The sequence below is a fragment of the Bos javanicus genome, chromosome 11 (genome assembly GCF_032452875.1).
Source record: "Bos javanicus breed banteng chromosome 11, ARS-OSU_banteng_1.0, whole genome shotgun sequence".
NCBI lineage: Eukaryota > Metazoa > Chordata > Mammalia > Artiodactyla > Bovidae > Bos > Bos javanicus.
In genome coordinates this window covers 2341971-2355533 of record NC_083878.1, presented here as the reverse complement: position 1 = coordinate 2355533, position 13563 = coordinate 2341971, and the positions used below count along the sequence as shown (strand labels likewise).

Genomic DNA, 13563 nt, shown 5'->3' with positions numbered 1-13563 from the left:
GATGGTGACTGCAGCCATGAAATTAAAAGACGCTTACTCCTTGGAAGGAAAGTTATGACCAACCTAGATAGCATATTCAAAAGCAGAGACATTACTTTGCCAACAAAAGTCCGTCTACTCAAGGCTATGGTGTTTCCAGTGGTCATGTATGGATGTGAGAGTTGGACTGTGAAGAAAGCTGAGTGCCGAAGAATTGATGCTTTTGAAGTGTGGTGTTGGAGAAGACTCTTGAGAGTCCCTTGGACTGCAAGGAGATCCAACCAGTCCATTCTAAAGGAGATCAGCCCTGGGTGTTCTTTGGAAGGAATGATGCTAAAGCTGAAACTCCAGTACTTTGGCCACCTGATGCGAAGAGTTGACTCATTGGAAAAGACTCTGATGCTGGGAGGGATTGGGGGCAGGAGGAGAAGGGGACGACAGAGGATGAGATGGCTGGATGGCATCACTGACTCGATGGACGTGAGTCTGAGTGAACTCCGGGAGTTGGTGATGGACAGGGAGGCCTGGCATGCTGCGATTCATGGGGTCGCAAAGAGTCGGACACGACTGAGCGACTGAACTGAACTGAACTGAACACTCCACGGCCAGACAACCCCACACCCTAACCCACACAAGCAGCCCCGCCCACCCATATTCAGGGCCGCGAGGCCACGCAGCGTGCGTCGCGGCAGGGCGCCAGGGGCGGGGCTTCGGCCCCTGCGCGCTTTCCAATTGGCTCTCAGAGGTGCCTTTCAGACGGCGCGCAGAGGCTGCCGGCGTGCACTTCCGGCTGCTACTTTGGCGGGAGTTGGCGCCGGGTGTGAGGTAGGATTCGAGGGAGTTGCTCCCGGGCTGGGCTGGGTCGGGCCAGGCTCAGGACCGCTCAGGGGCCTTCCCGCTTTGGGTGCCAACCCGGAAGGCCTTTCTGGGGATTGGTGAGGGTTGGACAGGGGGCCGGCCCTGTGCGCCCACTGTGGGGTACGTGGTCTAAAGGGCAGCCCCTCAGAGAACCTAGCTAAGTGTGGTCCTCCGCTTCTCGTCACCCTGGACGCAGAACCAGTGTGGCAGGACCCCTTCCTTCCGTCTAAGGGCAGCTCGGGGGACGCTCGCTGTGGGTCTGTGAGGGGCTGAGTTGAGTCCCTTCTCCTCCAACTCCAGGTGCGGGATGCAGGGTGAAGAGGTCATGTTCAGCATGTTCTTTGTAGGGAACAGGCATACCAGGCAGGGGAACGGGTTTGGATGAGATCTTTTGATCAGGGACGCAAACTCAGATGCGCACAGGGGCCGGGCGTCAGGTGTGCCTGAGGTGGTGGTGGACGGGAGGGCGCGTGCGGCCGGGCGAGGGGCATGGGGACAGTGGCGCTGGGCTCTGGCCAGCCGAGGCCCTGTGGGGTGCGTGCCAGAGACGCCAGGTCGCTGGTTTGTGTTTGTTTTTTTTTTTAACAACAGCCGCTGGAGACGCGGGTTTTGTTTTGTTTTGTTTTCTTTCTTTCTTTGTTTTGTTGCTGTTGTTTTAAAGTAACAAGCTCTCTGGCTTTTAAAAAGTGTTTATTTATTTTTAATTGATTTATGATTGACAAGCTCTCTAGTTTTAAATGTTGAGGTTAATCCGCCAAGTTGTAGAAGACTGCAGAGCCAAAGAAAGTACATCTGTGAACTGCATTTGGCCCTCTAGTGGGCAGTTTGCCGCCTCTGCTGTTGGGGTCCTGCGGGGAGGGGTGTCCAGGCGGGGAGTTGCAGACTGACAGAGAAGTCCCCATTTAGGGGGCTGGGGTGCTAGAAAGATCTATCCCCAAACTGAGCCCTGGATTGTGTGAGCTGAGTAGCTGACTTGGTTGGTGACTGGGAGTTATCCCTTGCCTTGCCTTAACATATCCTTCCCTTCCTCTGTCCCTGTAGCATTAGCCCAGATCTAGGGGGTTTAGGTTGGAGAGTGGGGGTGTTCTGAAGCTGGGGAGAAGACACCCTCCTTGCCAAGCAGGCAGGACTCCACAGACTGGAGCCTGGTCTTGGGGACTTCCTGTGCCAAGTGTTAGTGAATTGGGCTGGGAGAACATTTTCAAAGGAGGAGGTACGTTCCAGATGAGTCTAGCAGAGCTGTTCACTGGGGAATTGTGATCCTGGTACCACTTGGTCTTGTGGTTCTAAACTGCTAACTGAGGAGAAGAGGAGAGATGCAGAGGAATTCTGGGAGACGAAGTTACAGTCAGTTAACTAGCATCTCCTGGGTCCCCCCTCTGGGCAGGGCAGAAGGCTGGGCATATGAAGATGAGTGCATTGTAGCTCTTGCCTTCAGGATACTTTCAGATGATATGGGCTAACTCTGGAGGAGGCTTCTTTCCTGGCAGGCTTGGGCTGGGGGAACCAAGGAAGGGAGGAAAAACCTGGAAGGTGATGCAGAAGCATCATGGACTTAGAGCCGTGGACTTAGAATTTGGGGAGGTGATGGGAAGGGAGAATGCATTCCCAGGTAGGAGTAGGAACTGTGTAGTGAGGGTAGAGATGGTAGCAATAATTGGATCAGCCTATCCATCAGGGACATGGAGAGAGATCAGGGGAGAAGGGATTTTAGGGCCCAGTTTCTGGACTAGGAGGGGTTTGGTGCTGTCTTATGGAAGATGGATGTTATACTGTGGTAGAAAGGAGGAGGCCGAGGCAATACCAAGTGGGATCTTCCATAGAGAGTGCTGTGTGAGAGGATACCAGTTGTGGAAAAGTGTCTTATCCCCAACCAGAAGACCATTCCTTGGGGACAGGTCTGTGTGGCATTTCTTTGAGTTCTGACCCAGAGAACGATCACCCATCCAGTACCCTCAGCCCTCATTCTTGTAATGATTGAGGGGAAAGGGGCTGTCTTCTGGTGCTGAGCAGGCCCTGGTGGCCTCGGGACAGTGGTCCTGTTCCTATTTGGCAGCCTAATGCCTCCTTCCTGCCAGTCCAGGCTTGTTCCTTCCTAGTGCACAGAAAGTGTCAGAGTCTCTAATACAGCCCCATCTGTGCTGTGAGAAGGCAGAGTGGATATCGACGATGAGACAACCCATTTTCTGAGTGCTAGCCTGAGGTAGCCCTGATCTGGACACTGTGAGATCTTTTGAGGATAGTTGGCTCCTTGGTGGGATCGGTTGGGTATTGAGGGGAAAGGCTTTGATCTGAGCCAGCCCCCAGATTCCAGCCCTGGATCAAATGACTGCTGGCTTGCATGTTGTCTGTCTGTTTTGGGGTGGGGGCGTGGGGGTCACTCCAGTAACCTCTGGTTGTGGCCCAGATTCCAGTACCTCCTCCATCCTGTTTCCTCTTCCCAGGTCAGGTTCTTCTGGAGAGAGAGGAGGGGCGCAGAGGTGGCTGGTTCCCAGATGCTGTAGACCCCCATGAACACCATGGCGGAAGCCAGACTCCAAACCCAGAAGAAAAGCAGCCAGGATGGTCAGGAGGTAGCATTCCCATTCCCAGAACACCCTCTACCCTCCTGCCTCCCGTCCTGTGCCCCTCACTCCTGGAGCCCACCTCCCTCTGTCAAGGACTTCTGAGTCCCCTCATCTCTCCCTGTGGCCCTTTTCCAGACCAGCCTGTGGTCCTCAGGCTTTGGGATGAAGCTGGAGGCTGTCACCCCATTCTTGGGGAAATACCGCCCCTTTGTGGGTCGCTGCTGCCAGACCTGTACCCCTAAGAGCTGGGTGAGTGACGGTCAAGCCAGGCCCTACCTTGGGAAGCTTGGTTCTGGGAGCCACAGCTGCCGCAGCCCCGGGAAGCAGTTTCCTTCATGTCTTCAAGCCCAGCCCTTCCGTAGCCTGTTGTGTCAGGGGAGTGGGTGCACTAGTGCTTGTTGGTTGGTGGTTTGGGCCTGCTCCTGGATTCTGGCTCCCAGGCCTGGGAGAGTTGGGTGGGGAGGTACAGAGGGATCTGCAAGGCCAGAGGGCTGGGGTCTGAGCATGCCTGCACTCAGAGAGGAGGGCCTGGAGACACTGTCCACTCAGAGTCGGCGAGCACTCGGCACATGCCTGGGGCCTCTGTAGGTCCGTGCTGGGGCTGGTGGGACTCAGGGTTCTTGTGGAGATCCAGGCTACATGTTCCCTGCTGTTGGTGAGAGAACTTCTCAGAGATGATATGCTACTTTCCAAGAGGGTGATTCTGTAGAGGATGCAGCCCTTTCCTTTTGACCATGGAGCCCTCTCTCTAAGTGAACTTCAGGATCTGAGGTCAGACATCTTTTGGGAACTGCAGTGCTATAATCCATCTCTCGGTAGACTGTAGAGCCCATCAGGGAAAGACTGCAGAAGACAGAGCAGGAGCTTTCCTTTGCCGGTTTGCAAAGGCCGCCCCCAAGCACATGCTCTCTACCCCTTTCCGGCAGGAGTCCCTCTTCCACAGAAGCATAATGGACCTCGGCTTCTGCAATGTGATCCTGGTGAAGGAGGAGAACACCAGGTAGTCAGAGCTGGGGGTGGTGCCGGGTGGTGGGCAGGGCCCTTGGGTACAGGGCTGCTGGGGCCCTGCTTTGTGTTGTCATTTTCTTCTTTTGATGGGACAAGAATGGACTGTGCCCTCTGCTCCAGACCCACAGGTGGGGACAGGCAGGCTTGGAGTTTCCCTCAGCTCCTTTTGTGAGCTTTCAAGCCCCGAACCTGTACCCTGTTCCCTGGGGAGAGGGGATAGGAATGGGCCACAGGTGGGCAGGTGCTTCCTCTTCCTGCTCCTAAGCCAAGCTCAGGTGTTCCCAGTCCACGGGACTAGGATGTGATCCCTTCCTGATGGAATACCCTCTGTGGGCCCTAGTTGGGGTGGGGGCCTCTGAGACGTCTACCCCCTGTTCTGGGGGCTGTGCCCAGGTTTCGGGGCTGGCTGGTTCGGAGGCTCTGCTATTTCTTGTGGTCACTGGAGCAGCACATACCACCCTGCCAGGATGCCTCACAGAAGATCATGGAAAGCACTGGGTGAGGAGGCAGGGACTGGGATCTGGTTGGTACTTCTGGGATCCTTAAAGGGATGACAAAGGCTCTAGGCGGGGCTGGTTGAAAGGACTGGTTTCAAGAATGTTAGCTTGGTCAGGGACCCTTTTTTAAAGATGGAGGGTAAAGGCTGGAGGCTGTGCCCTGGGGACTACGGGGCTGAGGGAAGTGACCTTAGGCCTGCTTCAGCCCTATACTGCAACCACCACCTCCCCTGCCCTCCACCACAGGGTGCAGAATGTCATCTCAGGGAGGGCCCCGGGAGGGGCTGGGGAAGGCCAGGTGCCCAGCCACGTGAGGAAAGAGGTACAGCGCATCTTGGGCCACATCCAGGCCCCGCCCCGCCCCTTCCTGCTCAGGTAACTCTGCTGAAGGGCGCCCTGAGCTGGGGCCTCTGCCCTTAGGGAGAGAGCATTGGCTGGGCTTGGGGAAAGACTAGACTCCCCTCCTGGGGGAGCTGGGTGGTGTATTTACCAGACAGCCTGGGAGAGCCCTGATCTGGACACTAAGAATTTTGAACACAGCTGGCTCCTTCAGGGGACCAGTTGGGGAAGGGGGAGGGGCTTTGATCTGAGCCAGCTCCCAGATTCCAGTCGGTGTTCTCACCACTGCTGGCCTGTGTGTATCTGTCCTGAGAGGGTGGGGGCTTAGGGGGATCATCTCAGGAATGCCTGGTTGTGACCTGGACTTCAGTGCCTCCTCTGCCCCTCCACCTTCCCCCAGGTCAGGCTCCGGTGGAGAGAGGAGACCGGGGTCCCCATCTGTAGGCCTGCCCACTCACTCACACATACCCGCCACTGTCACCACCTGCTTCCTTCCACACATGTCCTGCACAGGGTGCAGCTCCTCTTAGATGCAGAGCAAGCCTCTGGGGAAGTGGAGGTGGCACATGCTTGCAAGAAGGACAGAACAAGGGCTAGGACTGAGAAAACCTGAAGGCCGGGAAGAGACCTGTAAGCCAGGGACAGAAGGGGGAATTGAGCCAGCCTCAGGGAAGTGAGGATGTCAGGGAGCAGTTCTCCCAGAGGGAACAGCATGAGCTGTGGCTGCAGGAAAAGGCCAGGTTTGTTCAAGAAGCTGATGTGGTTGGAAGCTGGCAAGTGAGGGAGTGAGTTGTTGGAAACAAAATCGAGAAGTAGAAGGGAGCAGATATGCAGAGCGGTATACAAGATGTTTGGATTTGATTTCTAAGTGCAATGAAAACCAATGGAAAGGTTTTAGACAGAGAGTGACAGCAAGGTTAATTGAGGTCAAGAATAGAGAACAGGTCCTCTGGGGAGGCTGGTTTGTTAGTCTAGGTGAGATGATGGGGGGTGGGGATGGCAGTAGAACTTGGGAAAATGGATGGAGAAACCAAAGTGAAATTAACAGGACTCACTGATGTAGAGGAGGGTTGGAATGGGGCCAGTGGAGGGAAAGGGGGCGCTGCAGGTGGGCTGGGCATCTGGCTGAGCGCCTGGCGGTGTGGTTGGAGGGGAGGAGGCAGGCTTGCGGGGGAGTGAGTTTGACCCACAAAAGGTGTTTTGGACATAAAAGTTTTCTGACACCTGACATAGTGGTGGAGACAGAGGCAGCTGCTTATATATTAATATATGAATTCGGAGCACAGAAAACAGGTTGAGACCAGGAATGTGTATTTGCAGATCTTTAGCACATAGGCGATACTTAGAGCCAGGGAGGAGTGAGTCACTGAGGGAAAAGGGTACAGGGCAGCACATGCGAGGCTCAGCCGTCCTGAAAGTGCTGAAGGGTCAAGTGAACAGGAACAGGAAGTAGGGGTTGTTGGTGACCTGTGACCAGCCTTCCACGTGACCATTCTTTGGCTTTGTCACGACTTCCAGTTCCTTGACCTGAGCACCTTACACCAGCCATCAGCCCACCTCCTGTCTTTCCTGCCCTCCAGGCCTAGCTTAGATTCCAGGGCCCCGGGTGACAGAAGTGTCCTTGGGAGGGAGTCACTGGGCACAACCCAGTTGTGTTTAAACCTAGCCACCTGCCTTCTCTGCATCGAAGCAGCCGAATGTCACTGGAGAGACGCACAGTGGGTAGATCTGCTTCCTTTTTAAGTGTGAATCTCAGAGGAGCACAGCGCGCTCTCCAAGGCTCTGATCTGGACTGCTGCTTCTCTGACTCATGCGCTGTGTCCTGATCACACCTCATGGAGAAACAGGAGCCATCTGATGAGGACATGCCACGTGTCCTCCGTGTCTCCATGCTGCCTGCATCTATGCCTCTCTCCCGCTTAAAGCCAGTCCTCTCATCAGGCTCTGGACGTCCCCTCCCCAGACTTTGCCCCTTCGTTGTCCCCTCTCCTTCTTACATCACTAACCCCTCCCTTTTAGTCCACTTGCCTCAGCAGTTTGCAAAGACAAGGCTGGTTATGCCTGGAGAGAGTCTCGGTTCTCTGATCTCCTTTGGGATGCATGGGGGCACAGACGTGCTCTGAGGCAGTGGCCCATGACGTCTTCCTAGGGGAGTATCAGCACCTTGCAGGTGTGGGCTCTGCTGTCAGGCCTACCTTCCAGTCCCAGCACCCCCACTTCTTAGCTTTCTCTCCTACCCAGCAGCTTCTGCAACCAGTCTGAACCTCACTTTCCTTTTCTGTAAAATGAGGACAGTAGTAGTGCCTGCTTTAGAGGAGTTCTGGGCGGCCCATACCTCAGACTGGGCACTGCTCTGCAGGCTGTTTAGCTGGGCACTGCTGCGGTTCCTGAACTGCCTCTTCCTGAACGTGCAGCTGTACAGGGGCCAGATGAAGATGGTCCAGAAGGCCTCCCAGGCAGTAAGGCCCGCCTTCACTGGGATGGGGATGGGGTGGGATGGTGGGGACAGGAGCAGAGGCTAGGCCAAACCCTAAGTCGGGACCAGCCCTGTCAGCTGGGTGGGAAAAATGCACTGCTCTTTGATGACCTTGTCTTCGTGTCTCACGGTCCTGCTCCCTAGAGGCTTCCTCTAACGGCTTTTCATCATGTCTTAACAACCATTACGTCAGTGCATTACCTTAAAAGTTGTTGACAGAGCTCCTCTGCTTTTGGGAAATGTGCTCAGAAAGCCTGCTCAGCCGAACCCTCCCTCCCTCTGGGACTGCCCTGGGTCTGGAGGCGCTAGGTTTCGGCTGCCTGCATCTTCAGGGCGGGGGTGTGGCTTGGCACTTCCCTCTGGCTCTCCCTGGAGCAGGGCTCGCCGCTCGTCTTCCTCTCTACCCACAAGTCAGTCCTGGATGGCATCCTGCTGCCCTTTGTGCTGCTCTCCCAGGGCGTGGGCGTGCTCCGTGTGGCTTGGGACCCCCTCACCTGTTCCCCCCTCCTCAGGTAAAAGGCTTGTGCCCTTGGATGTACAGCGGCGAGGTCCCCAGACTGGGATAGAGGTGTGGGGGAGGGAGGTGGTGTTGCCAGCATCAGCTCCCCAGAGGGTCTCTTCCTGGCCCCTCTGCTCTCAGCATATTGTGCAGCCCAGCCTGTGGGGCTCAGATGGAGGATCAGCTGTGGGCTCTAGGGCCATGCCTGGCCTCAGGGTGTTGAGGCAGGACCCAGGCTGGCCCTGAGGGGGCCACGGCTCTCACTAGCCTCCTGCTTGGTCCCATCTCCTGAGCACCTTACCTCCTCTGCCCTGTGCCCCACAGAGCTCTGCTGAAGAAACTTGGGGGGCTTTTTCTGCCCCCAGAGGCCAACCTCTCCCCGGACAGCCCTGAGGGGGTTCTTGCAAGGGCTGTGGTCCATGCGGTGAGTGCTGTGCCCCCAGTGGTGGTTTATGGGGCCAGGCAAGGGAACAGGGGCCTTAGCTGTTCTGGTTTTGACACCTGCCTCCCTCCACCCACTTCCAGACTGTGGAGCAGCTGCTGGCCAGCAGGCAGCCCCTGCTCATCTTCCTGGAGGAGCCCCCTGGGGTTCGGGGGCCTCGGCTGTCAGCCCTGGGCCTGTCCTGGCTGGGCCTGGTGGTGCAGGGGGTCCAGGCAGGCATCGTCCCAGACACTCTGCTTGTGCCGGTGGCTGTCACCTATGACCTGGTTCCAGAGGCACCCCATGATACATGCCACGTAAGACCTTTCTGCCCTGGGTCCCCAAGTGGATACCATCTCCAGAGAGGAGGCACAGTTTTGTATCCTGTGACTGAGGCCCCTCGGGGCTGGGGTTCAGGGGGGAGTGCAAAGCAATTCCACCCCTGTGGTCATTATCCTGTGGCACCCACCAAGGCTGTAACAGTCATCTTCTCATTTCATTCCCAAAAGACCTTGCTAGGGAAGGATTTCTCCTGTTTCACAGACAAGAACAAGCCTGGAGAGGTCATGGTCATGTGCCAGGTTGAGCCTAAGATGAAGTAGAGCAGAAAGCATGCCCCAGGCAAGCCGGCTCCCTCAGTGCCTTCCTCCTCCCTGCAGGCCTTGGCCCCGCTGGGGCTGTGGACAGGTGCTCTGGCTGTTCTGCGGAGCCTGCGACGCTGGGGCTGTGGCCGCCGAGTCTGTGTCCGTGTGCATCTGGCCCAGCCCTTCTCCCTGCAGGTGTGGGCCCTGTTGGGCAAGGCTGGGCATACCTGTGGTCCGTTCTAGGGCTTCTGGCAGCCTGGCCCTCAGGCCACTGCAAGGACGGCCTGGCATACTTCAGATGGGCTGTATGTAGGCTTCCAGGTGGGCCAGGGCAGACCACCTGACAGCCTTGTCCTGGGCAGGAATACATCATCAATGCCAGAAGCTGCTGGGGCAGCAGGCAGACCCTGGAGCAGCTGCTGCAGCCCATCGTGCTGGGCCAGTGGTAAGGGCAGAGGAGTATGAGGGTTTTGGGCAAGGAAGGCAGCTCTCAGACCCCGGCTTGTGAGCTGGCGCCCCCTCCTCTCCTGACCACAGACACATCAGCAGCCCCAGCCTTCCCTCACCAGCTAATCTTTGTCATCTCAAACCATCCAGGTGCCCCCCACCCCGCCTGTAAGTTGGGTGTGGGTTATGGCACACCAGCCTGGAAAGCACTAAGGGTACACGGGCCCGCTCTTGCAGGGACGGGAAACACCCTCACCTTTGTATTTGGAAAGCTCTGGGTGCCCCGTGGTTGTCTGTACGCTTGGTCCCCTCATCCTGTGGCCTGTGTCTCTATTCTAGTACGGCTGTCCCCGACACTGAGAAGGAGCAGGAGTGGACACCTGTGACCGGACCCCTTCTGGCCCTCAGGGAGGAGGACCAGCTGTTGGTCAGGAGGCTGAGCTGGCACGTCCTGAATGGTGAGGGGCCCTCGGTCTGGCCTCTGGGGGAGGCTGCTGAGCATTGTGTTCTCCAAGTTGGCCAGTGGGTCAGGGCCCTCCGTTCCAGGTGGGTTTCTGCACCTGCCCCCTCCTGTGGGCCCACTTGGGGCACATGAAGAGTGGAGCCTGTCCCTGTCTTTGCCCCTGAGGAGGGGGCAGCCAGGGGGAACATGAGCCACTAGGTCAGAGCACACAAGCAAGCAGCTGCCCAGCCCACTGCACTTTGAGGTGACATTGGCTGAACTGAATAATGTATGTCACGGGCTTAACAGGTACCTGGAACAGAGGGGGCTTTTAACAGCATAGTTACCATCTTCTCGAGTGTCTCTGCCATGGCAGAGACTGTGGGTTGGTGGGTAGCACCATGGGGTTGCAAAGAGACACGACTGAGCGACTAAGCACAGCACAGGCCTACAGGAGGCAGGGAGGGTCTCGGAGCTCCCAGCCTGGGTTGCAGCATATACTTGATGTCAATTCTTCACCAGGGAGAGTGGCATGCAGGGACCAGGCCTGCTGTGCCCTTCCCAGGGTGGAGTTGTGTGGGAGTGTGTGTGTGGCTGCTGGCAGGGAGGTGTGTTCTTGGCTGGGAAGACTTGCCCAGTGACAGGGACGGGGCTGCTGGGCCTCGGCCCTGACCAGCATCCCCGACCTCTGGCTCCAGCCAGCGTGGCGAGCTCCGCGGTGATGAGCACGGCCATCATGGCGACGCTGCTGCTGTTCAAGCACCAGAAGGTAGGGCCCGGGGTGCTAAGGGCCCAAGGGAGGAGCCCCGGCCCTTGGCTCATCCCCCTCTGCCCACCCAGGGCGTGTTCCTGTCGCAGCTCCTGGGGGAGTTCTCCTGGCTGACAGAGGAGACGCTGCTGCGTGGCTTTGACGTGGGCTTCTCGGGGCAGCTGCGGTGCCTGGTGCAGCACACGCTGAGCCTGCTGCGGCCACACGTGGCCCTGCTGCGCATCCAGCAGGGGGACTTGCTGGTGGTTCCGCGCCCTGGCCCAGGCCTCACGTCCCTGGCACGCCTGAGCGCCGAGCTGCTGCCCACTTTCTTGAGCGAGGCTGTGGGTGGTGAGTCCCCAGGGCTTGCGGTGGGTGGAACACGTAGGGGTGAGGGGCACGGCACGCCTCCTCATGTCCGCCACCTCCTCCCCCAGCCTGTGCTGTGCGAGGGCTGCTGGCAGGCAGGGTGCCGCCCGAGGGCCCCTGGGAACTGCAGGGCGTCGAGCTGCTGAGCCAGAAGGAGCTGTACTGCCAGATCCTGCTGCTGCTACACTTGCTGCCACAGGACCTGCTGCTGCTGCAGGTCAGGCCTCCTCCACAGCCCACTCAGTCCTGTGCCTCCCCGCCTGCCCCAGCCCTGTGGCAGCAGGTCTGGTCAGGCTTGCCTGAGCTCACACTGGTGCCTGTCGCCCCTCAGCCCTGCCAGTCTTGCTACTGCTACTGTCAGGAGGTGCTGGACCGTCTCATCCAGTGTGGGCTCCTCGTGGCTGAGGAGGTAGGAAGGGGGCTGCAGACAGAAGCCCCTGCCTGGAGCCCGGCTCCTCTGCCCTGTGTGGGGGTGGGGGAGGGCAGCCCCAGCCCCAGCTGAATAGACGCCTGGGTCCTGCCGCCGCCACACTCCACCTCGGGGTGTCACCACGCCTGCACTGGACCCGTGCGTGCCTGTACTGGCAGAACTTGACAGGCGCACCTCTGGGGGCTTCTGCAGACCCCCTGCCCTCCACATCTCTTGTCCACAGGGGCTGTGGCCCCTGTGGTAGGTGCTCCTGTCCTCTCAGCAGCTGTCACCGTCTGGCGTGGCCTGGGGCATCCTCCTCGGCCCCCCAGGTCTGCGTCTGGTTTCACCTCCTGGCATCTGGATGGCCATGTACACCGTTGGGGGGCCTCGAGACTGGCCCTTGGCCAGCCTGACAGGGCCCCGTGGCTCTCCCGGCCCTCAGACCCCGGGCTCCCAGCCAGCCTGTGACACAGGGAGGCAGCGTTTGAGTGCGAGACTGCTGTGGAAACTGAGCGGGGACTTCACCGACAGCGACAGCGACGACTTCGAGGAGGCGGAGGGCCGCTACTTCAGGGTGTGTGGGGTGCCGCTGGGGAGGGGGCGGGGGAGGCGGTGGGAGCCGCCCTCACCCTGGCCTGTCCCCTTCCAGCTCAGCCAGCAGTCGCGCTGCCCCGACTTCTTTCTCTTCCTCTGCCGCCTGCTCAGCCCAGTGCTGAAGGCTTTTGCGCAGGCTGCCGCCTTCCTCCACCGAGGACGGCTCCCAGATACGGGTGAGGCCCGCACACCGTGCCATCCTAAGGAGAGGCCGAATACGGTGCGGGGTGAGCTCTGCCTGCGTGGGGCCCAGGTCTCAGACTCTCTCCCTCACAGAGTCCGGCTACACGGAGCAGTTGTTCCAGTTCTTACGGGCCACAGCCCAGGAGGAAGGGCTCTTCGGTGAGTCCCAGCAGCCAGCCCAGGCCCCGGGAGGCAGGGGGAGGTCGGCTGCTGGCTGCTGCCCCCTAGTGGGCAGTGAAAGCCCAAGGTCAGGAGTACTGGCTGCAGTGTAGAGACCTTTGGGTCCAGCTTGAGTCCTCTCCTTGGGTTGTTCCCTCTTTAAAGAGAAGAGAAGCTGTGCCAGGGGACTGTCGCCACCTACAGCCTTCACTTCTCTTTCATCCAGAGTGTGCGGACCCAAATCTTGCCATCAGTGCCATCTGGACCTTCAGAGACTTGGGGGTGAGAGGGGCCGGTCTCTCCATCCTCCTGTCCCCCTGCCTCCCACCCCCATACCCTGACAGAGCTGCTGAGGGGAGCTGGCTGTACCCACTCGGGGATTTACCCAGGGTTTCCCAAGAGCAGGCATGCAGACAGTAGCTGGGGAAGGTAGGACAGTTTTCCTGCTCCTCTGTCTCCCTGACCACTGGCTCATCCTGCTCCCAGGTGGGGTATCAGGATGTTTGAGAGGCAGCATTTGACCTCAGACACTAAGGCTTAGGGGGTCAGTTTTCCAGGGGAGGGGCCCAGCGCCCATGTGAGCACTCAGAGCCCTTCTCTGCGGCTCAGGTGCTGCAGCAGACGCCCGGCCCCACAGGCCCCATGCTCCACCTGTCCCCTGCCTTCGCCAGCCGGGATAGCCAGGAAAAGCTGGGACAGTTCATCCGGCAGTTCATCTGTAGCTAGAACTGTGGGGAGGAGCCCATGTCGAGACTTTTCAGCCCTGGACCGCAGCCCTGCCCTGAGGCAGAAGACTTATTAGCTGGACTGTCAAATTTTTGCGGTTTGACTATGTCTTGTTTTCTGCATCCTTTGCTGCAATAAACTAGAGGACTGGATGAGTCCCCTGTGCCCAGGCTCAGCACTGTTTCTCTGGTGTGATCATGTGTATGTATCTGCTCTCCTTCCCCACTGGGTGGGAATGCCCTCTCACTCCTGGAA

The 13563-nt window shown here is 58.4% G+C and overlaps 1 protein-coding gene across 6 annotated transcripts; it reads left to right on the top strand.

Annotated features, from left to right (window-relative positions):
- Positions 1-729: 729 nt before the first annotated feature.
- GPAT2 (glycerol-3-phosphate acyltransferase 2, mitochondrial) lies at positions 730-13483 on the top strand. Of its 6 annotated transcripts, none has more exons than XM_061431488.1 (22): positions 730-804; positions 3282-3410; positions 3540-3653; positions 4331-4404; positions 4806-4910; positions 5156-5284; positions 7608-7707; positions 8103-8236; positions 8548-8647; positions 8749-8961; positions 9304-9423; positions 9591-9673; positions 10015-10133; positions 10816-10886; positions 10958-11216; positions 11303-11451; positions 11566-11643; positions 12089-12220; positions 12296-12416; positions 12517-12582; positions 12748-12864; positions 13192-13483. In XM_061431488.1, the coding sequence occupies exons 2-22, from the start codon at positions 3348-3350 to the stop codon at positions 13260-13262; spliced, it is 2418 nt and encodes an 805-aa protein (XP_061287472.1). In that variant the 5' UTR covers positions 730-804; positions 3282-3347; the 3' UTR covers positions 13263-13483. The 6 variants fall into 6 exon arrangements, with proteins under 6 accessions (XP_061287472.1, XP_061287473.1, XP_061287475.1 ...); XM_061431489.1 differs by lacking the exon at positions 730-804 and adding an exon at positions 807-1137 and having other exon boundaries at positions 12809-12864; XM_061431487.1 differs by lacking the exon at positions 730-804 and adding an exon at positions 823-1137.
- Positions 13484-13563: the final 80 nt, after the last annotated feature.

Bases quoted from the DNA above. Each gene is read 5' to 3' on its own strand.
- GPAT2 (XM_061431488.1), top strand. From the start codon at position 3,348: ATGAACACCATGGCGGAAGCCAGACTCCAAACCCAGAAGAAAAGCAGC. The intron at 11,644-12,088 runs GTAGGAAGGGGG...CCCGGCCCTCAG, and splicing joins GGCTCCTCGTGGCTGAGGAG to ACCCCGGGCTCCCAGCCAGC. The intron at 12,417-12,516 runs GTGAGGCCCGCA...TCTCCCTCACAG, and splicing joins AGGACGGCTCCCAGATACGG to AGTCCGGCTACACGGAGCAG.